Below are 26582 nucleotides of genomic sequence, written 5' to 3' on the forward strand. Positions count from 1 at the left end.
TTGATCCCGATTAGCCCTCAATGCAACAGTTGTAAATACAATGGCTTTCTTCTTCCATGAGGGTCTTTGGCGGCATGACGGCTTTGTTTTCAGGTTGACCGTTAAAGAACACATGCGTCTCCCGAAAATCCTGTAGAATTCAACCAATCAGATGACGACTTCCAAACTCCTGAAGTGTTTTCCATTTTGTGGACATGACTCATGTCTGAGGTAGAGACTATAAACAACCTACCGGTAGTAGTCACCAGTTACATTTTGGTTCCATCCTATTCATCCCAGAGAATCGGGCAAAACGACACAGATCAACATGCAAATTAAAAATGTCATACTATTTTATATCAAGAGTGTGCCTTTATGCAATCTGAATGGCCTTAATAACTTGGAGGATATAAATCCTACAGCAAATCAACGTCACCCCTCCTTTCAAGGCTGCTGTTTAGAATATTAGTATGACAGGAGTGAAAATGAGTCATTCTGCCTTTATAAACACCAGAAAATCTAACGAAAAAGGTTAATTATACCCAGAATCTGGAAGATTCTGCAAATGACATTTGATATTAGGCCCACATGGGATGAAAGGATGGACACTGAGCTGTCCACTATGCTAAAAAAGTTTTCATGTGTGAATGAGCAGGTGTAATTGTTTCATCTGCTCAGTCGTGCTTTATTGACTACAATCTTGAAGGACAAGTGAGGGCAAAGCAAAAGAATAGTCATGTCTATGGGACTGTTGAGACTTTATGGAAGTAAAATAATGTCAAATGTTTTTGAAACAAAAAGCCTGTTGAATTGCACTACTTGGAAAAAAAATAGGCATTGCATTAACCATGCTTGCATTTTAATGCATTGTATATTTAGGGCTTGCATTTTTATGGCCTGAAATTCAACATGGTTGAATATTTAAGCTGTGAATATTTCAATTAAAAACATTTCAAACACATTTTCATTATTAAAAATTCAATAATCCATATTCACCTTTCATATTTCACTTCCAAAATATTCAAACTGTTTAAAAATACAACCTATAATATTCAACAGGCAATTTTCGGTCCATTTTATTTCGCTTTGCAAATTCGCTTCCACAAATTCAGTGGTTCAAATTCGACAGTAAATTCAAAGGAACTGCAGGAAAAGCAGTAGATTACCGAGCATACTCTCCATCTGCTGTTAGTCAACCTCACCAGCAGGTGGTGCAAAAGCGCTTGTTGTTGACGAAGACAGAGCAACAGTTAGAGCAAGCCATTCATTCATAAAATGAAAATGATTATCTGTGTCAGTATATGTGCTGAAAGAATGATAAAGACACAAAAGCTGTGTTTATGTTTCATTCAATAACTTCATTGTTACTTTCCCTGTGTAGCCTACAGGTCATCAGCTTTCTCTACCTACACGAACAGGATTATAATCGGTTTCCGTCAATATCTCATACTCAAGGATTCCCCTTCCGTCGGGACAAAACGCTTAACGTAGCTTATGGACTAATACAGTGATATGAAAGACCAAACTCGACCAAAATCAATACTAACACTTGCTCTTCTCTTTTCTATCTCTCTCTCTCTCTATATATAGTATAGTATAGTAGGCTATGCCTACGTGTATTGCATATTGAGTCATAGCACTTGCATATTGTTGTCCTCCTATTGTTAGTTTAACTGTAAATCACTTTGGATAAAAGCGTCTGCTAAATAAATGACTAAATGTAGCCTAATAAATGTAAAATTGGCTTGACATTGGACATTCGCACATTTAGAAACGTGTATACCAAAGTCGTATACACTTTAGAGACGGTCCCTAAATGTGCGAATGTCCAATGTCAAGCCAACTTTATGCCAATGTATCACTGGGAAACGCTCATCATTAAACTTTGCGCGTTATTCTGAGTCCATCTGCTTGCCTGCGAGTTTGGTCTTTTATATCACTGTAATTAGTCCATTAAGCTACGTTAAGCGTTTTATATGTCCAGCAAGGGAATCCTTAACTATTGAGGGAAACCCTAATAGCTTGCATGCAGCACATCGCCACAATATAAAGTTAAGGCCACTAAACAACCAAGAGAAATATATGTCAATCTCAAAAATGTAACATTGGATCATATCCGCATCGGGGAATAACATTATATTCTTGTTCACGGTAGAGAAAGATGCTTGTAGGCTACACAGGGAAAGTAACCGTGAAGACACTGAATTTAACATAAAACCGCCATCATAATAATCACAAATACACTTACATTGCTGTAAATGAGTTTTATGAATGAATGGCTTGTTCTAACTGTTGCTGGTCTTCGTCACAACACGCGCTTTTGCACCACCTGCTGGTGAGGTTGACTAACAGCAGATGGAGAGTATGCTCGGTAATCTACTGCTTTTCCTGCAGTTCCATTGAATTTACTGTCGAATTTGAACCACTTAATTTGAGGAAGCGAATTTGCAAAGCGAAATAAAATGGACCGAAAATTGCCTGTTGAGTATTATAGGTTGTATTTTTAAACAGTTTGAATATTTTGGAAGTGAAATATGAAAGGTGAATATGGATTATTGAATTTTTAATAATGAAAATGTGCTTGAAATGTTTTTAATTGAAATATTCACAGCTTAAATATTCAACCATGTTGAATTTCAGGCCATAAAAATGCAAGCCCTAAAAATACAATGCATTAAAATGCAAGCATGGTTAATGAAATGCCTTTTTTTTTTTTTTTCAAGTAGTGCAATTCAACAGGCTTTTTGTTTCAAAAACATTTGACATTATTTTACTTCCATAAGACTTGCTCTTTAGCACACAACTTGCTAAAAGCTCAAGGCCTCAGATCTGATACAGTATATCAACACATTTGTCCAGAAAATATGGAATTCACTATATATATATATATATATATATATATATATATATACACACACAATGTGTTGTTTATTATTATTATTCATCAACATTGGTAAATATTGGAAATTTAATTACATGCCTATTTACTCAATTTTTTACATTTAGATTACCTTTTCTGTCGCCTAATGATCACTTAAAGTTAATCTTTAAAAACATTACTTTAATAACACTATTAAATGTAATCTTTAGCAGATCTAAAAAAATAATATCCATTTTCATACTGCACATTATGATGTTGTGCTTTGTTTAAGTGTTTTATTTTTAATTTATTAAGGCAAAGTATTAAAGAATTTTATTATTGACCATGTATCATTTATCGGCAATAACAGCTTTAATTAAGCCGTTTATTAATTTTGGCAATTGAAGAAAGCTGATGCTCTTGACTAGACAGCACAGAAGCAACATAATAGTTAATAGCAACATAATAAAAAAAATAGTTTTAAATTAAAATATTGTAATTTTTATTCTAAAGTAATTTATCTTGCTTAATTATTTTTTAGTGAAGAGACAAAAAAATACTAATAAGTAAAATTTATTTATTTATTTTATTTTGATTATTTTTTTGCAGTACATATGTCACTGTCATCTCTCACTGGTCATAAATTCAGATCATAAATCATAACTCACATTCTTGCCAAGCTCTGATTGGAACACAAAAAGGAGACAAAAAGTGAGGAATTCAAATCAGTTTGCTGCTGAATCGACATCTAAATGAAATATAGATTCTGGAACACCTGCACTGACTCAAGAAAATACATCAGGAATTTCTGCTATCTCAGTCCTCTAGTCTTTAACTCGTGTCCACTACCATGTCCTTCCCCCTCCTCTTCCCTGTGGTTTCTGTCACTTGTTCCGCTGAATGGCCATTACATCACCGTGACCTAAATGTGTCACAACCCTCTCTTATCCCCCCTCTCTCTCCGTCTCCCCACCACTCTACTTTCGTCTTCAAGATATCTCAAAACTTCTTGTCTGAATTACTCGCATCGCCCTCAGAAATTAACCCCTTTCAGAGAAAGTAGTGCCTTTCAGCTCCACTTTCTTCCACTTCTACTGCAACTCTCTCTTCCTCTCTGACCTCAATTGCTCATATAGACAGAAAGGAAGAACTTGTTGATGATAAAGATGAGTTAGTCTTAAACATTTCTTAAATTCTCTGTTTGCTTCTCTTCCATCAGCTAATCAACAGACAATAAAGGAAAAAGACAATACTGAAAATGCAAATTATGCTGACAAAGTTCCAAGAAAAATATCTACTATATTGATTTCAGGTAAACACAACCTGACCCAAAAATAAACTTATTGTTTATATATAAAGCTACAGACTAACTGCCTAGGGACATCCATTTAAAAAAAAAATATATCCCCACAACATTAATTTGTTCATATATAAATCTATACTACTCTTAAAAAGTTTGGGGTTGGTAAGATTTTTTTTAGGCTGGATTTATTTGAGAAAAAATACAGTAAAACAGTAATATTGTGAAATATTATATCAATTTAAAATAATTGTTTTCTATTTTAATATATTTGAAATGTAATTTTTTTCTGTGACGCAAATCAGAATTTTCAGCATCGATACTCGAGTCTTCAGTGTCACATGATCATTCAGAAATTCTAATATGCTGATTTGAAGCTCAAGAAACATTATTATAAATGTTGAATATGTTTGTGGAAACCTTGATAATTTGTTTACATTTGTAACAATGTAAAACTATTTACTGTCACTTTTGATCAGTTATTATTTAGTAAAGTATTGCATTTTCAGATTAATTCAGGTTTTCACGTTCCTAAAATACCCCTAACAGAATACTTTTTGTAGTTTACACTTAAAAAATCATTATTTAACTTTGGAATATTTTTCCAAATGAGGGCACCTCCTCGTTAGCTAACTTGTGGAGACAAATTTGTAACTCGGAACCACAAAATGCTTTTGTGTTTTTAATTAGATCTGTGTTTATGGGCACCTTCCCGCTTGTCTGAATACACCGTGTGTAATTCTTTGTCCCTCAAATTTTGTGCATAATTACTATGACAGGAAGCCCGCAGAGTTCTGATTCAGAGATAACTGACACAACAATGATGCACACACAATGAAATGATAAGGTAAGTGAAAGGGGGCTGGTGGTTAGAAGTATTTGGACACTTTCTGGTTGTCAAACGTTAGTGGATCATACTCATAGTAAATATGATAAGCTATACCTGTGAAAACACTGATAGGAGACCAGTGTGAACCTGAGATGAACTGACTTCATCCACTAAAAATAAAGTTGACACCAATTAGTTAAAGGGGTCATATAATGGTACATGCACTTTTACAAGTTGATTGTACTGAAATGTGTGTTGGCAGTGCCTGTACACAACCATCATAAAATGATAAAAATCCATCCAGTGTTTTTTTTAAATCTTCTTATATGTTTCCCCCTCTCCTGAATCAAGCTGTTCGATTTTGTGACGTCACAAAATCGACGCCCCTCCCACAATGGTTGATTGACAGCAGCGTTTCAACACAGACCCGCCCTCGTGAGCGAGCTGTCAATCATAGCCTGCGCCAACCGGCGCGTTCATTGCTGATAGCTGGAGCACTGAGTAGAATGGCGTCTTAGCGATTGTGGTGTTCTTGGGTGTAATGGTAATGAACACAGCAGTCATTTTGATGTTCCTAAATCCGTATAGCTGAAGACGCAGTGGCTGAGTTTGTTTTCGAAGGGAATTCCCCGCGATCAACGTCATTGCTTTCATGTTTGCGCGAATCATTTCACCAGACTGCTTTACAAACGAGGGTCAGTATAAAGCTGGTTTTGCTAAGAAACTGCTCCTGAAAAAAGGATCGGTACCAACTATTCGTGTTCCTGCTGCACCTCCAGAAGAAGTGAGTGAGTGTAACGTTTTATTGACCTTTATATTAATCTTTATATTAATCTTTGCAAATCGCTTGCTGCACGCTTCACGATGAATGCGGCTATTTTTACACTCAGGGTACATTACGGCATGTTTTCTATGCATGACGTTCTCAATATAATTCATAATCCCATGTTTATAATAAACAACGCGTTATGGTTATTGTGTTAAATTGTGTTACAAACGGTGTATGCACAGAACAGTGGGGCGGGGTCAGCAAAGCTCATTATCATTTAAAGACACATGCACTCAAACGGCGTGCTGAAAACAGAGCTGTTTTTGACCAGGTAAAATGAGTGTTTTCTTACAATACTAATGAGAATTTTTAATTAAAGTATATTACAAACTTTTTATTTAGACCCTAAAGAATCATATTAGCTTGTACAAAAATGACATTATATGACCCCTTTAAAAGTCATTTTTAAAAAAAGAAAATACTGAAGCTAATTCATCACTGTTTCCAAATGCCATGTGGTTTGATTTTTTTTGTTTACTGTAACTAAAAGACTGTGACTTAAATGTCACAAATACATTTTCAGGTCACTGTATGCTGAGTCTAAATCAAAAAATACATCCAGCTGGGTAATACTTTCATTCATGTCAGTGTAGTGTACAGAAACCATATGACTACATTAGCAGTGATTCATGAATGAATCAGCATTTAAAAGAAAAATAATAATAATTTAAGTGAACAAATTGTTTTTTTTTCAGTTCCATTCACTGATTTAAGGTGTGTTCCACTTCACCTTTAGACAAACCTATATGCATAATTGCATATAGAATGGTGCATCAAACAAATTCAAAACATTTAAATAATAAATCATCTCCACAGCAGATTCCAAGTAATCAAAGGCTTAGGATGTTTCAGTTCAATTCATTGCACCGGTTCCACCTTTTTTAAATTTTTTTAGAAAACTCGCAATTTGTTGGAGAACCGCGCTTAAAGAAAAATGCTTTCTAGAGTCTCCTAGTAGTATTGAAGACACGCAAATACCAATAATATAAGAGTTTTTTAGTGGTATTGTAGACCTTGTTTCGGTCGCAAACATTTTTTTATCCATTCAGTTCAGTAAATGATTCAATGACTCACTCATAAAATATAAAGAAAGATTTTCCATGACTTACTGCTGTAACCTGCAGAAACAGTCACAGAATGAATCAGTGTATAAATCTGAACAAAACTTTTTGGTGAATAGATTGAAAGGATTTGAGACACTGAGATCTCCACCATTAGACTACATATTTTGTTGACTCAATTGAATATGCAGAGCCTATATGATTGGGCTTATATCCCATCACTGACTAAATAAGTGAACAAATGTTTTTGCCAAATAGATTAAAAAAGATTCGAGTTACTGAGATTAATCAAAACCCACACTATTAGACTACATATTTTGACTCACCTAAACAGCCTAAACCATTATGATTGGGTTTATAATCCATCACTGACTAAATCAGTGAACAAATCTTTTTTTGTGTGTGTGAAGGAATTAGAAAGATTTGAGTCACCGAGATGGATCAAAATCTCCACCATTAGACTACTGTTTTGTTGACTCACCTAAACAGGCCAATTAAGCTATTATGACTGGGCTCATATCCCATCACAATGAATCAGTAAACAAATCTAAACAAATCTTTTTGGAAAATGGATTCAAAAGATTCAAGTCACTGAGATGAATCAAAATCTCCACCATTAGACTACATGCTTTGTTGACTCACCTAAACAGGCTGAGCCATTATGATTGGGCTCATATCCCGCATCACACGTACATCCTCCAACAGGCACCAGCCATTCGCCTTCTGTGTTACAGTGCATTCTTGGTGCTGTCCCACCCTGTGATTGGCTATGGGGTACACAAGTCCCAGTCACCGGAACAAGAGACGTTGGCTCCGCCCCTGAGGGCGTGGCTGGGTAGAAAGCCAGGAAACGACTGGTTGCTGGACAGCGACGATAAAATACGGAAACACCCATGAGTGACACGCATGCTCCACTGTCTACTATTGCTAACACAAACCTAAAAAAGAGAGAATAAAGAGAAAGGGAGATGAAAAGAGACAGACGACAAGCTTAATAGCCAGCAAAACATCCATTGAGACCAGACAGACTAATAACTGTTGTTTGTTTTCATATTCAAACCATATCATGGCAAATATTAACACTGTGGCTGATATTTACACAGCAGAATTGCCTGATCCTGAGTGACCACATTCAGAGGGATCCTCATTTCATCTGCACACAGTGACCATCATTCATCAAGGGTTTTAGGGAGATGGGGCAAGGCAAAAAGGTCATCGTACCCTTTGCGTGTGAGAGGAGCAAAGCTGCGGGTTTTGACGTTGATGCGTCGCGCGTTTTCAGGTTTGTACTGGTGAGGCAGGCTTGGCTCCACACGGCTGAAACTCTTGTCTGCTGCGATGGTGTCGATCTTCACCCAGCCCTCTCTCGTCTCTCCACTGGAAGGCTGGAACAGTGTAAGAGAGAGAGCTATCAAACTAATTATTAATATGTCAGTCATGTTTACAGTGATAGTTCACCAAAATTAAAATTATATCACTCTCAAGTCATTTTAAATGCATAAGCTTTCCCCCCACTGAACGAAAAAAGGAGACATTTTGAAGAATGTGCACACCCCTCTAGTCTACAGTGACAGTTCATAGAAGCAGTTGTTTATCGTATATATACTGTATAGCTGTATATAGCAGTATATAGTATATTAATATGGGTGGATGGGGTACGGTGGCCCAGTAGTGCACAACACAGCGAAATTAAGCCACAACACAACGAACTGAATCCACAACACAACGGAAATAAGCCACAACACAACGGAAAATGTACAACACAACGAAATAAAGCCGCAACACAACGGAAATGCTCTCGACCACTAGAGGCCTCTCAGAGCCTGATAAAATTAGTTTTCCTCGCTCTATAGAGTCAGCGGCCTAAAAAATATATCAACACCATGATTAGTTTTTAACAGTATGTAGCTAACCATTGTATATCGACATTTATTAATTAAAAATCACCTATGTGCATTATAGCTGCATATTTATACTCTAGAATGCTTTGCTGCGCTACCACAGCGCATGATGCCTAAGGAAACATCTGCCAATTCCTTTAAGTTGTTAAAACGTATAATTTGTATTAATTAAAATTACTTTTTAACATTTAAAAACAAACATGTTAAAAATTCAAAGCTTGATTGTATTGGTAGTAGACTGATTTACTACAGCTGACTTTTTTCCAATACCTCCCTTCATATTTACAGTAAACAATTATCTTTTAGGAAATTTCTGTACTATAATAAAAGTTATTTTTTCTTTTATCATGTTTCAAAGGTTGTAGTTCCTATTAACCAGACTGACTTACAACAGGTGAAATTGTGCCAATGCCTTCCTGTAATTCTGCAATTCACCAAATAGTTTTTATTTTTATTTACCAAATTATATTATAATAAATTATACGTTTTAACCACTTGGTGTAATTGCCAGACGTTCCCTTAGGGATCATGCGCTGTGGTAGCGCGTCAAAGCATTCTCGACTCGAGTATAAATACGCAGCTATAATTAATGTAGGTGATTTTGAAGTATATTTTATATACAATGATATACAATGGTTACATAGCCTACTGTTAAAACTAATCGTGGTATTGATATATTAAGACTGTCAACTCTATAGAACAACTGCAAGGAAAACTAACTTTATCGGGCTCCGAGAGCCCTCTAACGTTAGTGGTCGCCTGGTCGGGAGCATTTCCGTTTTGTTGCGGCTTTATTTCGTTGTGTTGTGGCTCATTTCCGTTGTATTGTACATTTTCCGTTGTGTTGTGGCTTAATTTCGTTGTGTTGTGAACTTATGTTTGCTTTTTAAATTTCGTTGTGTTGTGCACTACTGGGCCACCATAATGGGGCCTGTCCTGATCACTTTGTTTTTTGAAATAGGCAGGGATGTATTTAATACAGCTTAAGCAGCTCCAAATGTTGAACAGAGTTTTTCATTGTTAGTCTGTGTTATAATGAGTGTCGATCTGGCAATGGAATTTGTTATTTTTAATGTCTTGCTGAGTGTTTATTGCAGCTGTTAACAGTGGTGGAAGCCAACAGCGGAATCTTGGACACACGCGCCAATCTATTGCTTTCCCGCAGCTGCTATCCATTCTAGTGAAATCTTCAAAACAAAATGCCATCAGATGTGCCCCTGAAACCTGGAAACTCTGGCCTTCCACAGAATAAATAGCAGTATATGTGTTTGGAGCAACATGAGGTTGACTAAATAATGACAGAGCTTCAGTTTTGGGATGAACTATTCCTTCAAGGAGATATTTTTAGTGCGGCAGCATTGCATTTAAAAGATTAACTACGAGAAGGCAAAAAAAGAAGAGATGACAAGAGCTTTATGTAACTGAGAAGTTGCAAGACCAGCGCAACTAGAAGAAAAGTATTTGATTTACACAACGATAGACCACATTACACTCCCACAGGAATAACTACAACTTTTATTTACTGTTTTGAGCATTATCTTCTCCGGTTCTCCCCCGAGGAGTAATAAACCACACATATTGCTGAGACTCCACATAATGGTGTCTTAAAACCACACTGTGTGTTTTCCTCTAACAAACATGACCTGGTAATTGCACTTGTAGAAGTTATATATCTCTTGAAGCCACCCTGCTTAGAAATGTCTAAAGGTGTACGATCAAAAGATGTTGATTTACACATTGCTAATTGAACAATGTAAATATATATATATATATATATATATATATATATATATATATATATATATATATATATATATATATATATACACACATACAGTGGGGTGAACAAGTATTTGATACACTTTTGCCGATTTTGCAGGTTTTCCTACTTACAAAGCATGGAGAGGTCTGTAATTTTTCAAAAATCCAGAAAATCACATTGTATGATTTTTAAATAATTCATTTGCATTTTATTGCATGACATAAGTATTTGATCACCTTCCAACCAGTAAGAATTCCGGCTCTCACAGACCTGTTACTTTTTCTTTAAGAAGCCCTCCTGTTCTCCATTCATTACCTGTATTAACTGCACCTGTTTGAACTCGTTACCTGTATAAAAGACACCTGTCCACACACTCAATCAAACAAGACTTCAACCTCTCCACAATGGCCAAGACCAGAGAGCTGTGTAAGGACATCAGGGATAAAATTGGCAATAGGCAAGCAGCTTGGTGAGAAGGCAAAAACTGTTGGCACAATTATTAGAAAATGGAAGAAGTTCAAGATGACGGTAAATCTCCCTCGGTCTGGGGCACCATGCAAGATCTCACCTCGTGGGGCGTCAATGATCCTGAGGAAGGTGAGGGATCAGCCCAGAACTACACGGCAGGACCTGGTCAATGACCTGAAGAGAGCTGGGACCACAGTCTCAAAGAAAACCATTAGTAACACACTACGCCGTCATGAATTAAAATCCTGCAGCGCACGCAAGGTCCCCCTGCTCAAGCCAGCGCATGTCCAGGCCCGTCTGAAGTTTGCCAATGACCATCTGGATGATCCAGAGAAGGAATGGGAGAATGTCATGTGGTCTGATGAGACAAAAATAGAGCTTTTTGGTCTAAACTCCATTCGCCGTGTTTGGAGGAAGAAGAATGATGAGTACAACCCCAAGAACACCATCCCAACCGTGAAACATGGAGGTGGAAACATCATTCTTTGGGGATGCTTTTCTGCAAAGGGGACAGGATGACTGCACCGTATTGAGGGGAGGATGGATGGGGCCATGTATCGCGAGATCTTGGCCAACAACCTCCTTCCCTCAGTAAGAGCATTGAAGATGGGTCGTGGCTGGGTCTTCCAGCATGACAACGACCCAAAAAAAACACAGCCAGGGCAACTAAGGAGTGGCTTCGTAAGAAGCATCTCAAGGTCCTGGAGTGGCCTAGCCAGTCTCCAGACCTGAACCCAATAGAAAATCTTTGGAGGGAGCTGAAAGTCCGTATTGCCCAGCGACAGCCCCGAAACCTGAAGGATCTGGAGAAGGTCTGTATGGAGGAGTGGGCCAAAATCCCTGTTGCAGTGTGTGCAAACCTGGTCAAGAACTACAGGAAATGTTTGACCTCTGTAATTGCAAACAAAAGTTTCTGTACCAAATATTAAGTTCTGCTTTCCTGATGTATCAAATACTTATGTCATGCAATAAAATGCAAATTAATTACTTAATAATCATACAATGTGATTTTCTGGATTTTTGTTTTAGATTTCGTCACTCAGTTGAAGAGTACCTATGATAAAAATTACAGACTTTTACATGCTTTGTAAGTGGTAAAACCTGCAAAATCTGCAGTGTATCAAATACTTGTTCTCCCCACTGTATATTAGTATTTGATTTTACTTAAGCAATGAAAGATACCATTCTAGCTTTAATGTTTTACATTAATATCATTGGAAGCCTGCAGGGATATGTCAGAGGTATTATGTAGTTTAGTTTTCTTCTTTTCTTCTGAGTGATTCATCTGGGGAAGTGTAGTTCATACAATATACAGTCATTCAAAGAGCACAAGGGTCTTATTTTCTTTAAAAGAAAACCTCAGGCTCCATCATGACAAATGTTCCAAGTAGCCTACATCTTAGTCAGTCAAACAAAACAGAATGCTACAAGACTGAATGCTGCCAAAATACTTCATATGATGTCTGTGTGTGGGTGTAGGACAAGGTATCCAACAAACCAGCATTTGATAACAGGCTATACTGTACTTATGATGCCATACTGTCCTGCAGAAAGGAGATATTTGGAAAGTAAGACTTAAGTTGAGCTACAGACATTATAATAATATTTCATGGTTTTTGAAACACCCAATGGTGCAGGTTGGACACATCATCAGTTGTAAACAACATGATTTTACAGCATGAATTGACTTTGTGTTTTTATGTCAATGACTTGTGAGTCTTATGTCACTGATCCATGTACCACTGAGCTAAGTACAAATTTCTCAATCCTTCTTTAATCTCATTATAATTGCAGGTTTGGGCCTTGAAAGTGAGAAAATCCCTCGCCACTCACCTCAGCTGCCCAGGTTCTCTCCAGCTCTCTCTGGGAGTCAGCCTGTTTGTAGAACAGTGTCAGTGTCTCCCTGCATGTCGGGGAGGGTGAGCGTAGACTGGCACAGTCACGAACCGAGAAACGCAGTGTCACAAAGACCCTTGGAGCTGACTGGCGGTACAGGAAGGGTGTGGCCAGCCAGTTGTCTTGGAGACGGGGGTTCTGATTGACATTGCAGACTTCAAAGGTACGCATGAGTCTCCCCTTGTCATCTAACACGCTCACCTCATCCCACTGAGAGGAGGAACAATGTTAGAGAATAAAAATGAGCTTGAGGCATGAATACTGCACAACCACAATATTTTCATCCACCTGAAAATATATAATTGAGACCAGACGTCTGAGTTCCCTTTTGATTTTTTTAATGACATTTTTATTTTAAAAATATTTTATTTATATATATATATATATATATGTAATGTATATATATATATATATGTATATATATGTAAAATATGTAATATATATGTAAAATATGTAAATAGCAATGAATATAAAATAAATAGGAGAACTATTGCATGTAAATGGGAATCTACAGCTCTGTGAAAAAAACTTAAAGATGCATTTTTTGTTAAAATGACACAGATTATATCAGAGAAATACCCTGCCCTTTCCTGCCTCTTCAGGTGATTTAAGCTGAAAATCCCAAATCTCTCCATAAATACACAATACAGAAATCACAGACACACACACACCCTCACTGACTCACAAAAAGGCGGCGAACAACTGCCACGCTGAGAAAGAGCGAGACAGAGGATGAAGAAAATAAATCAAACAGACAAGTGACTAAGAGGAGACGGAGAGAAACACAGCATCAAAAAACTTAACATGAAATGACTGCTGGAGGAATGAAAACATTCGTTTAGGGAACTAAAAAGGGAACGAAAGAATAAAATGGGCTTGAACGTGGAGAAAAAAAGATGGGGTGGACAGCTTGAGAGAATGAGAAGATGAGCGAAGGAGAATAAGAAAAGCACAGATGGATAGATTAACAAAGATATGTATGCAGACCAAGTGACAGTGACAGAGAGAGAGAGAGAGAGAGAGAGAGAGAGAGAGAGAGAGAGAGAGAGAGAGAGAGAGAGAGAGAGAGAGAGAGAGAGAGAGAGAGAGAGAGAGAGAGAGAGAGAGAGAGAGAGAAACTGAGGTCTGGCAAGAGAAGCTGGGACAGTAAGTAGAGGACTGAGTTCAGTTCTTCTCAGTAGGTCACAGTCTCTGCGCTGCCCAGGGCCACAAATATATCACGGTCGAGCTGACCGAGGATGAAGGAATTGAGGGAAGGAAGTTTAAATATGCTTCATCTCTTGTGTTTTCAGAAAGGCGGGAATAAAACAAGAAGTACAAACTCACAGGCCCACAGAAACAATAAAAAAAACATATGAAGGAAGAGGGCATCAATACGCCACACACACACACACACACACAAACACACACACACACACACACACACACACACACACACAATCACCTCAGAATATTCTAAAGTGTGATCTGTCTGTTTCAGATACACATAAATTTGTTTCTAAATGAATGCATGAATCTTACCCCAGTGTCAGGATACGTTGTCCAGCCTAGCTCAGCGGTGGACTCCGTAGTGTCCAGCAGCATAACTGAGAGTCAGGAAAGGACAGAGAAGTAGAGAGAGCGAGAGAGATGAACAGACAGCGACAGAGTTTATTAGATGATTTAACTAATAGCAGCATCACCATAGAATCAAAATTGACAATTACTGTTTTTAATGTAATATTGCAGTATTTATTATAAATTATTTATCCGTGCACATCATTCTTTTTTTACATTTCCCTCCCTCTTGCAATGACATCTCTCCTCTTCTCTGAAGACATGTTTACCAGCGGGACAACCTGTCACTCACATGAGATCACAAGCAATAGCAAACCACAACCATCCAACGATCCAGTCAATTTCCAATAGAAAAAATCAAGTCTCGTCCTACATTTTTTCTTGTCAGTCACAATAAGAAAGAACTTCAATAGGAATCGCAACTTCAGTTTCATGACAACTTGAACTAGTTTTGTGTAATTTAATGTAAATATAAATCACTCTCATTTAATGTAACATTTAATTTAATATTCAACAATAATATTGATCTGCCTGCATTGACACCATCATATGAGAACTGGTTTTCTCCAGAGCGACTATATATATATATATATATATATAGTATATATATATATATATATATATATATATATATATATATATATATATATATATATATATATATATATATATATATATATATAAATTAAATAAATTCATAACTTTTTTACAACAAAAATGAAACATCACTGAACTGACTTAAGCTGGACTGATGCTATTCTCTTCTGGAAACAAACTTTGTTGCAATATTTTCCTGTTATCTCTGTAAAGCTGCTCTAAAACAATCTGTATTGTAAAAAGTGCTATATAAATAAATGTAAATTTTTATATATATATATATATATATATATATATATATATATATATATATATATATTAGTGTTATAAATGTTCATTACGTTTTTTAAACATTAAAATATGAAAAACTTTGCTAGATTTACCAAGTCATCACTGTCTGTAAAAAGGGTCCATTGTATTGAAATAAAGGACATGCAAAATTATATTTAAACACACATTAAACCCTTTTTTACCATTAAATAAAGGACATGATCAGTACCTGAGACAGTTTTTTCTAGTTCTGGCCACAACATTACAGAAATAGAAACCATTTCTATATAAGAATTCCCTATTGTAAGAATTGAGAAATTAGAAAATCCCGGGCAGTCTGGTTGAGGAACGACCACTCCCCGAGAAGACAAAGGACCTTTCTCGAAATTAACATTTAACTCTCTCTTGAGAAACTAGCATCCCAGAGTCAATCACCTCCCCCATGTTGTCTCTCTCTCACACTGAGATCACCATATTTACCCAAAAATCTATATGGTTTAATGTGAATAATTATCATACAGTATTACACATGTTTGGTATCATTTGAAAAGTCTCAGTGCGACTGGTACAAAGGTCTCATTCCCAAAGAAAAGGTAATAAAGTTCTTAGAGTTTAGAGATAACTCGCACACAGAGGAGGGTGTGTCTTCCAGGCAAATGGCATTCTGCTCCCAAAAGGTATTAACTCTGAATGCAAATCACCATTGTTAGCCAATGTTTCCATGTGAAAGAAGTTTCTGTCTATATAAAGAAATGCAACAAGAGGCTCAGGGCCATTCTGTAACTCAGATCAGCCCATAATGTTGAAGGACCTCAAATACTTCAACAATATGTATTTTTTCTAAATGTCGGGTTTAGCCAACATCTTTTACTCTTTATCTCTGAGCATTTGATGTTATTGTATTGATTATCTTTGAACTGATTATGAAATTGGCATGATATATTTACCTGACATAATAAATTGTTACATATGATTTTATTCTGAATTACTCTGAAATAATTTTCTCAAGTAGATTAAGTGAAGTCTTATGTTTCCACAAATCTGCGTCAAGGGTTAAGTACATACTAGATCCCAGTTTAGATGGAGCATGAGGCACATCTGGTGGGATTCTAGATTCCTGACAAACTGCTAGATAAAAATACTATTGGTAATAGCAAGCGTTAAAGCAGCATTATCTTAATGTACTAGTCATAACCTCTGGTTATTGTTCGGGCTTTAACTAAGTTGTTATATGGGCGACTGTAGGGGGCTACATGGGTACTTTTTAACAAAAGCAAGCAAGTATGTGTCTCTTCCTTTTTTTTTTTAAGTGCCCCATTATACATTTTTCCGAATATTACCTTTCATGCAGTATGTACTGTAGTATAGCTGTTTGTCAATGTAAAATGTTTTAAAGATCAAAGTGCATAGCAAATAAAGTTATTGTCTCTTAAAAGAAAGAATCGATTTGGTAATAGGTGATTCATTTCCAACAGCGCTGTAAGTTGACCAATCACAACAGACTGGGTCATTTCACCAATTAGAACAGAGTAGGCTGACGGTAAGGATGGGTTTAGAGAGATTGAATCTTCCAAAGAAGCGTTTTCTGACTCTTTGAGAAAGTATGTGATGTTCAATGTATATTATGAGAAAATTAAAGTGCTTTTCAACCTTGGGTGCAGTGAAATCAACGCTATCTCACAACCAATTCGTACAAATTCGTACAAGTGATTAAAAGGTGGCTAATTCGTAGAAATTCGTACGATTCGTCTAAACCCACGTGATGATTAGGTTTAAGGGCGGGGTCAGGGGTAGATCATTCGTACAAATTCATACGAATTGGGCAACTTGTAAAATATGTACGATTTAGTAAAAATCGTACTAATTCGTACGAGTGAGGTCGTATGAATTCGTACGAATTAGCCACCTCGAGTGGTGAAGCCTATTTTAGGAGACCTCCAAAACAAAATTAGGAACCTTTAAAATAGCATAATAGGGGCCCTTTAAATAAATAATAGAAGCATTTTACCAGTGGTCTCAGCAGGAAAATACAAGACTGTCCCCAGGAATGCGTTGCTAAAATGTGCATGACACTGGAATGCATCTGTCAACTTCCTATATGAAAAATGAGCCACAGGGAAAACTTATGTCAAAATTCGTAATACAGCAAAGGTTGATATGACAGGAATCGGGCATCTAAGCTGTCCTTTCCCATAATCTCATGCTTGCTCTGACATTCATCTAATGAACTGTTTATCACCGACAGAGAGAGAGAGAGTGAAAAGAGGAATAAAAGAAGCGAGTGAATTCTTATCTGGAATCAATTGTACCATTTACAAATGAATTATTTCTGAAATAGTACATGTTTATTTAATACCACATATTTTCCAGATGAGGGGCGGCTGAGCTCTGGCTCCTCTGGGGCAGCGTGAAATGGGTCAAACCCTCGTGTAAAGAACCTAAAGTCTTAAATTGAACAAGCAAAACTGAGCAAACACAAAACAAGCGCAGTCATATAAAACACATTCACAGAAGGCCTAAGCCTCACACACACACACACACACACACACAGCTGTCACATATACAGTACTGAGGATGAGAGTGTTTTTAATTCTGCCTCCCCCCTCCCTCCTCTATCTGCCCTTAAAACCAAGAAACTGATATTATTCTGTGGCTTAAACTAAATCCACCCCTCCATCTCTCTCTCTCCCGCTTGTGAGTAAACAGATTTTTTTTAGATTATGTTCACAGATGGGGACCCCACAAATCTCTCTGCCAATCTATCATTTCCCTCCTGTCTGTCTCTCTCTCTATTTGGTTCCTATGCATCGTTTCTCTTCCTCCTGAAGACAGTGATGGCTTGGAGCGTGCAGGGCAGGGATTTGGGAGAGATTTACTGTTTTTTTTCTTCTTTAGTACACAGTTAACATGAAAAGAGGGCACTTTATAACAGAGTGTTTAGAAATGTTGTGCTTTTAAAGGATTATGTATTCCTTAATATTTAACATTAGTACTTGGACAGCGTGAAACGGAAGTTGCGATAGTCTTATTTTCCCTATTGCGACGAACATCCGTACACATTAATTTTTTTAATGATGTGCATGGATAAATTGTTTTATAATAAATACTGCATTATTCCATAAAAAAACAAACAAGAATCGTCAATTTTGATTTCATGGTGACTTTAAAAATAATCACTATTATCATAAATGTTTTATGTTAATTAACTATGCAAATTATTTTAGATTCTTCTGCTTTTTGTAAAGTAATTTTTTTAATTTTAAAATCTATATTTTTCCTGAATGCAATCTTCCCTAAAGCAGTTGAAATTCATGCTGATGCGACATGTTAATAGTTTTAGTGACTCTTGACCACTTAGCCGATAAGCAGCATTCAGTACATTGCTCTCAGGCATTTCATGCATCCATTCAAACAAATTTAATGAATGTTGCAGAACAATTTAATAATTTTAACTGACTAAGTTTGGTGTTTGTAATTAGTCAGTCGATTAGTGTCAAGTGAGAGGACAGCCACAAGGAATCCCACTAAGCGTTACAATTGTCATGATGTTGTTCATAAAGATATTCAATCAGGGACAGCAGGGGGAAAAACAATGCTAAATGAAAATAATGAAATGTAACTCTCCATATAATTGTGCATACTAGTTAGGATAGCAAAATAAATCTAACCTTTAAAAGGGAGGAAAAAATGCTTCCTATAACGTACACACACACACACACACACACACCACACCTTTTGACCTCATTATACACAGGGTGATTTATAATAATTCTAATTCTCTTATATCTGCCTTTATACATGCAAGTAAGTCACATACAATGTGTATGAACTGTATTTTAACATCTGTAAAATTAAATTATGCATACTGTGGATCGTTATGTGGAAATGTACCTTGAAATACTGTGTAAACATCACTGTTTGTTAGTTCATGTAGGGAGTGAATGTGATTCTTCAATTGGCAAATTCAACATGATCAAACCTGTTATAAACATGTCGCAATTGAAATCAGAGTCCAACACAACTATGGCTTCTAAAGGTAATGTAAGGCTTTATTTATATCATTAACAGGTCTACAGTGCTAAAAGGATCTAAAACTGTCTCCAGAAACTCCAAATCATCATTTACAGATGGCCTCTCCATCTGTTAGAGTGGAATGAACAGAGGGATGATTCTGGGTCAGGGCTGTTACTGAAATTCACAGGGACGGGACAACATTTTTTATATGACCAATTGTAGTCTATAGGGTAAAACAGATTTAAACATGGATAAATGGTTATCAACAGAGTCGCTGAAAAGGACAAATGCATATGTTTCTTCATCTACAAGTAAGGATAAATCTTCATTAATGCCTGACATCAAAAAGACTAAAAATAAAGCTAAACGAAGAAAATACAGTAGTGCAACTTTCTTCTCTCCAGCCCAACATACTATGGAGAACATCAAATGTTTATATTTACAACGTGCTTTTGCAGTGTTGAGCAGTGCAGCCAATCACAGACATATCTGTTGATTTCTTGAACGCAATGGCTAATCAGAGGTGATTAAGTTAGTCAATCCACTCACCATTCAAAACACTATAGTTTTTGTTCAGTGCTGAATGCAAGCTTGAGAATCCTCTCATTTGAACAAAGTGTAGACACGATGTAAAGAGTTATTGTAGACAGCTTCATTGATTAAGGGTCACGTACGCGTGAGGCCTTCTGAAGCGAAGCAATGCGTTTTTGTAAGAAAAATATGCATATTTATAACTTTATAAACTATAATCACTGGCTTCCGGTAATGGCCGTACGCAAGTCTCTTTCCGGCGGAAGAGTGACCTCTGAGAGATCTTAATTTTGGAGTGATTACTGAACTAACTTAAAAATTCTGTTAAAATTCTTGCAGTGGGCCATGGAAACCTACGTGTTTGGTTGTGTGGGCCGCGAGTTGAAAAAGGTTGGGAACAATTGGTCTAGACACTCAAGTCTCAGTTAAGCTCAAGTGCTCAAAAAGGGCACAAGTAAAACCAATATCCTTCATAAAAATATCATAGCGGATGGATTCAACCTCATCAGCGAATGCAGCCACATCCTCATCTCACATATGAAACACCTGCGATTCAACAACCACCTGCTAATGCACATTCATGTAAAGCTGCTTGTTAACTAGTTTGGGTGAGTAAGGGCAAAACACACAAAACATAGAACCTTCAATGCCCTGTAGATGGAAGTGATGGGAGAAATGAAGCTTTTCGAAACTTTTAATCTATTGAACCAAATTCCATAGACTGATGACCCCTGCTTGTTAGAACATTGTAAATGCAGAGAAAAAACTCAGCCCAAACATGCATAAAAACACCTTTTTACAAACCAATTACAAATGTTTTATTTATGGTGTCATCTATTAAATGAAATTAACAAATCTTTAATTTTTTTGGAGAGCATGCTTAATCAGACCAATAAGAAAACTTTTACCAACAACTCTTCCTTTTTACTATTCAAATGTGTCATCAAATGTCTACAAATTTATAAAATTGATCCGAGATCAGGTAAACACCGTACAGACGCTGTAAATCACCGCCTCTAGCAGCAAATCATTGAAATATTCGAAATCACAAGACTTTGGCAGTTTGATATTTAAGTAGGACTACAACATACTTATACTAATTACATTTACTCAAATACTTTACACCACTGATTTCTTCTAATTATATTCAGAGAAGTGCAACTTTTTACACACAATGCCAGATGTGTTTTCATTTGATTTTAACCAGATAATTATATTTATTTAAGGAGATTCGCATGTGCTATTCAAAGGGATAGTATTATTTCCATGTTTTTCACAAAAATGCATGATGAAATATATTGAGAAAGACACACAGAGCAGTGGCTTCAACAAGATTAACTCTGCTCACAGTTTTAGTCTGTTATTTACTAATCTGTTTAATCTCAGTTTAAAATGGTTTCATCCAGGGTTTTCCCCCATTTGACTTGTTCCGAGTTCCCTAACTGTAATTAAAAGTGTATGACCCGAACTCCTAAATAGATTCTCAGGTAGCCCGTAACCCTGAGCGTGGACATGTATGAAGTGCCGGGCTGCACTCAGTGGGTCCATTGTGATGCAGAGAGATGGGGCTGTTTGCACACTGATGGAAGCAAAAACTGCTGTGTGGGCCAAACCAAGTAAGTAAGTGCTAGAGTAATGCACTCCACTGGCATATCATTCTCATTCCTGTGTTGCACACACATACTGTCCCCTTCACTCTGTCTCTCTGTCCCCCTCTTTTTCTGTTTATTATTAAACAGGTAAGTGACAGAAGGGCCTGTCAGAGTTTAAACACAGAGATACATTTAGTTACATTATTGATGTGAGAGAGAGGGAGAGAGAGACAATGTTTGTTTAAAAAGCTGAGACACACAGGAGCACTAAAAGAGAGGCATGCAGCTAGAGACAGAAACATAATGACAGATGGTGCGTGTGAGAGGGTAAATATATAAGTTGCAGTGATTTTTGACCTATAGAGGACACCAGGGGCGCATTTTCCCCCTCCAGACTCGTAAATTATCTTATTTGCATATACAAGAGCCATCTGTATAATTGGTTATATAATTGGTTGAACTGTGTTCCTAAGGCAAGTTGATTTCTTATAAATTTGGGGCAAGATGTCACATTTGTTTCATATGTTGGGGTTAGATACAATTTATTAATTACAATTAATGTCGGCCAAAACATTATATTTTTCTTTATACAACATTAATTTCAGGCCCTTGAATTTTCATTAGTGGTGGGGATGTTCACTCTTTCTGCAGGTTAAACCATTATGCCAGTAGGTCACTGTCTTTATGAGTGAGTCATTGAATCAATCACTCAACCGATTTGTTCAAAATTACATTTTTATTCAGGGTTCAAACACCGCTACTGGGTTTTGTTCTGAGATGCACAATGGTAAAAAAAACTTTTGAAAGGGTGAAAATAAACAAAGTAATTGGCGATTTTGAATCTAATTTTCTTTTTACATTTTTATATTCTTCCTCTCTATTTATATGTTAGTTTGTTTGAACTGTTTTACAGTTTAAAAAAGCCAATTTAATAGTCTGTTTAATGGCTGGTTGTCTTTGTGACAACTTACCCCATATAGTTTGACATGTATATAAACCAACCCTGAGAAATATCAATTGGAGTAAAGAGTTTTAGAGTATTAGAGTAACTTGAGTCTATCCTACCATGTTGTTCAGCAGACATATAATATATAAATAGTCCTTTATTATCATTGCCTTTGTGTGCTGTGTATTAACACGATGTGTGGGTGTCCTGCATTAGCAGTGGTGGGTCTCTGTGAGTTGTTCACTTGAGTGCTCATGCTTGCTCTTACTCTGGGATATGTGGTTGCTGATGAAAGGGTAATGCTTTCTGTTCTTTTATAGGGCGAGAGTATGCGTGTATTTGGCTTTCTTGGTTCTCTGAAGTGTTAACGCGCTGTGTCAGTTCACGCTTGATTAGTCAGTCTCACTCAAGACAACTCTCTACAATGTTAATCCTGGTGTAGTAGTGAGGTGTGAGTGTTTTATTCCAACACTTTTCTAGAATAGTCTCTCACACACAGATGCGCACATACAGCAAGAGTTTAGCTCACAGGTGTGATCAAATGCAAGCAAAATGTAATGTATTTGTTGGTCAAAATATAGGCAGTTGTATGGCTGATTTTTATTTAAACAGATTTTTTTTATATGAAGGTCAAATGAAAGGGTTAGTTCACCCAAAAATATGTCATTCCATCCAAACCCGTAAGACTTTCATTCATCTTCGGAACACAAATTAAGATATTTTTTTCTTAATGTCTCTCCATTGACAGCTACGCAACTACCACTTTGACACTTCAAAAAGCTCATAAAGAGATTGTAAAACTAACCCATATAAATTGAGCGGTTTAGTCCAAAATTTCTGAAGAGACACGATCACTATATATGATTAACAGATTGAGTTTAGGCTTTTATTCACATATAAACATTCATCAACTCACACATCAGTCGTGGTAAACAGAAGCTCAAGCATGTTCACTTGACATGCAAGAACCAATGAGGTTCATTCTCATTTGTTACGCAGCAAGTTTGAGCTTCCGCGAAAATCAAGGAGGTTTGTTCTTGCGTGTCAAGCATGTTCAGTTGAGCTTTCTGATCAATGCCTATATGTGAATACATGCCTAAATTCAATCTGTTCATCAAATAAAGTGATCGTGTCTCTTCAGAAAATTTGGACTAAACCGTTCGATTCATATAGATTAGTTTTAGGTTCCCATTGTGAACTTTTTGAAGCGTCAAAGTGGTAGTTGCGTAGCTGTCAATGGAGGGACAGATATCTCTCAGATTTCATTCTTTATTTGTGTTTCGAAGAAGAATAAAAAGCTCAGTTTTCGCAGGACAAAAAGGCCTTCTCTGTGTGGATGGATGGCAGGAGAGAAAACGGAGAGAAAAAGACTAAACAAAGCGAAAACGTATTAGTGTAGACAAGGCCTGTAAGTCCACAAGAGCCAGTAGTTCAAGAAACACATACTTGCCCGATATGCATTCAAACACAAGTACTTTAACTCTTTTAAAGCTTTAACATCTTTAAAATATGTTCAGCACACTCATGAATCCAGATGGGCATGACAGTGCTAATGTGACATTGCATCCAATTTAGAGTTCTTTTGGTTGCAGTGTGTGTTTCATGCATATTTGTGTATGTAACATTGGCAGGTTCTCATTAATTTGCTCCAGATGTCTCTGTGTACAGACAGCCACCCCAGGACACATGCAGTCACTCCCTCATTACCACCAAACCACAGAGAGAGAGATGGCAAGAGCGAGACAGGGATTAGCACAATTCCAGATTTAAGCTCACGCACGTCAGTGAATGTTATCAAAACTCCACATTTCGGGTTTATCTTGAATTGAAGCTTTTATATAGTCTGTCTCTCTCCACAAAACGCTGCGTATGACTCACTAGAACACTGGCAGAACCCTTCTTCTCCTGCAGCCTGCAGCTCTGGACCTGGACGGCTCTCATTTGGCCCTAGAGGCGCGCTGTATTTTTCTGCTTGATCTCATCGATGGCTTGACCTGTGCACACACCAATTCACAAGGGAAGCGTGAAGGGCTTTATTCTTTTCGCTTTTGTATCCTGCCTTTATTTAGCCACGTTAGTCGAGTTGAGCACAACACGCATTTCATGCGGTGTCCTAAAAATCTTCCCTTGCAGCGATGGAGGCCGAATGTTGGAACGTACAGTAATAAACAGCTCATGATGTTCTGCCATCTTTGCTCTTAGCGGGCTGACTTTTCTGAAGTACAAAGGGCTTCTTATGTGACTGTTGTGCATCCAGCATGTTACTGCCATGGGGCGACCGTTTAAGACCACAATTTTGCTGCATAGACTACACTGTAATGTTTTGCCAGGTACTCAGAAATGGGCTTTATATGGAAACAATGAAAAGAAGTGGTTTTAGAGTCAGATCAGGTAAAAAAAATTGTGTTAAAGTAACAACTACACATTATATTTTGGGGCTTTATTCAACAGTATAATGAAAGAGAGACAGGAAGTGATTGGGGAGGAGAGAAGAACAGGACAGGGAAAGGAACACAAGGTCGGCCTGAAATGCTGTTGCACCATATGTTGAATCACAGACCAGAAGATTATGGCTTCTACAATCGAGACTTTGTTTCTGGTTATTGTGACGTTTTTTTTTAATCTCATAACTGAGACTTTAAATCTCACAATGTGATATTTTATATTTCACAATTGCTTCTTTATTTCTCACAATTGTGACAATATTTCATGACTACAATGTTATATCTCACAATGTGATTTTATGTCAATTGAGACTTGATTTCTCCCAATTATGACTTTATATTTCACAATTCCAATTTATAATTCCAAATGTGAGTTTATATCTCATAATTGCCTGTTTATATGTCACAGCTGTAAGATATAAAATCATAGTTTTTATTTATGGTAATTGTGACTTTTCATCTCATAATTTCACAGTAATCATCTTATTTCTTTTAATTGTAACTTTATATCTCTTTATACGGTTTTATCTCACCAGTGCAACTTTATATCTCACAATGTGATTTTATGTCTATTGCGACTTAATATTTCACAATTGCAATTTCATTCTCACAGAGTGATTTTATATTTCAACTTTATTTTTCATAATTGCAACTTCATATCTCACAATTGTAACATTATTTCTTAATTGTGACATATTTCACACTTGCAATTTATATCTCACAATGTGATTGTTTAATCTCATAATTGCAACTTTATATCTCACCACTGCAACTTCACAATTGCAATTTTAGTCCTAAAATTACATCCTAATATTACACAATTGCAATTTTTATCTTAATGGGATTTTATATTTGATATACTGCGACTTTATTTCTCATAAATGTGTCTTCATAATGTATCTTACAATTGGGGCTTTATTTCTCATAATTGGAACTTTATATCTCACAATTTCAATTTGCAACTATGTCTTATTTGTCATTTATTTGTGAGTATTGCACAATTGCAATTTATATCTCACAATTTTTTTTTTTTACATTCTTTTACATTAAAATTGGGATTTTATATCGATTTTATATCTCACAATTATGACTTCATACATTATCTTTATATTACAGGCTTGCAAATGAGAGTTCACTGCAAAAGAAAAAGACATATTTAACCAGTATTTTTAGTAATCAAATTACTTTAAGGTGTGAGCGACCGAAGCTGGCTAGGGGAGGGGTTGCTACTGCAGCTGAAGATGGAGCAGAGCAGGGTGATGCATTTTGGCCTGGGGCAACAGTTTGAGCTTGGATGGGTACAGATCTGAGAGCTCAGCAGCGTGACTCAATATACTGACAGCAGGATACCTCATGAGGAGGTCACGTACACACACAAATATACTGTATATCCAACCTGAGAGGAACTGGACATGAAACAGGGCTAGCAATAAGGGGAAAAAAAACTCAGTGAAGCCCAAGCTGTGCTGCCTCAAGGACCTTTTCATGGCCCTGTGTGAGACATGACATGAAACTGTGCTCTTCTCCTCTCTCACTGCACCTCTCCATCCTCCTCACCTCCTTCACATATCTCTCTTTTCACAGGGGCGTGGGTGTAAAAGCTGCTTTTACCAGAATGTGAGGCTTTTAAACTGTTCTGTTTCTCTCAGTGAGGAACACCCTGCTGTGTGCATTTACACTCAGCCCTGTCTGCACATACAATCTCCTTTTCACCAACACCCCTGAAGAGTCAAGTGGAGGCTAATT

The 26582-nt window shown here is 36.8% G+C and overlaps 1 protein-coding gene across 1 annotated transcript in view; it reads right to left on the reverse strand.

Annotated features, from left to right (window-relative positions):
* ephb6 (eph receptor B6) overlaps positions 1 to 26582 on the reverse strand; it is a 57100-nt gene that overhangs the window by 27155 nt on the left and 3363 nt on the right. Inside the window, exons 2-5 of the mRNA XM_079894151.1 lie at positions 14407 to 14471; positions 12823 to 13095; positions 8080 to 8243; positions 7501 to 7796 (exon numbers count right to left, since the gene is read on the reverse strand). Of these exons, the coding sequence (XP_079750277.1) occupies positions 7501 to 7796; positions 8080 to 8243; positions 12823 to 13095; positions 14407 to 14471 (798 nt within the window). The remainder of the gene's footprint in view (positions 1 to 7500; positions 7797 to 8079; positions 8244 to 12822; positions 13096 to 14406; positions 14472 to 26582) is intronic.

The sequence above is a fragment of the Squalius cephalus genome, assembly GCF_949319135.1.
Source record: "Squalius cephalus genome assembly, chromosome: 15".
Taxonomy (NCBI): Eukaryota; Metazoa; Chordata; class Actinopteri; order Cypriniformes; family Leuciscidae; genus Squalius; species Squalius cephalus.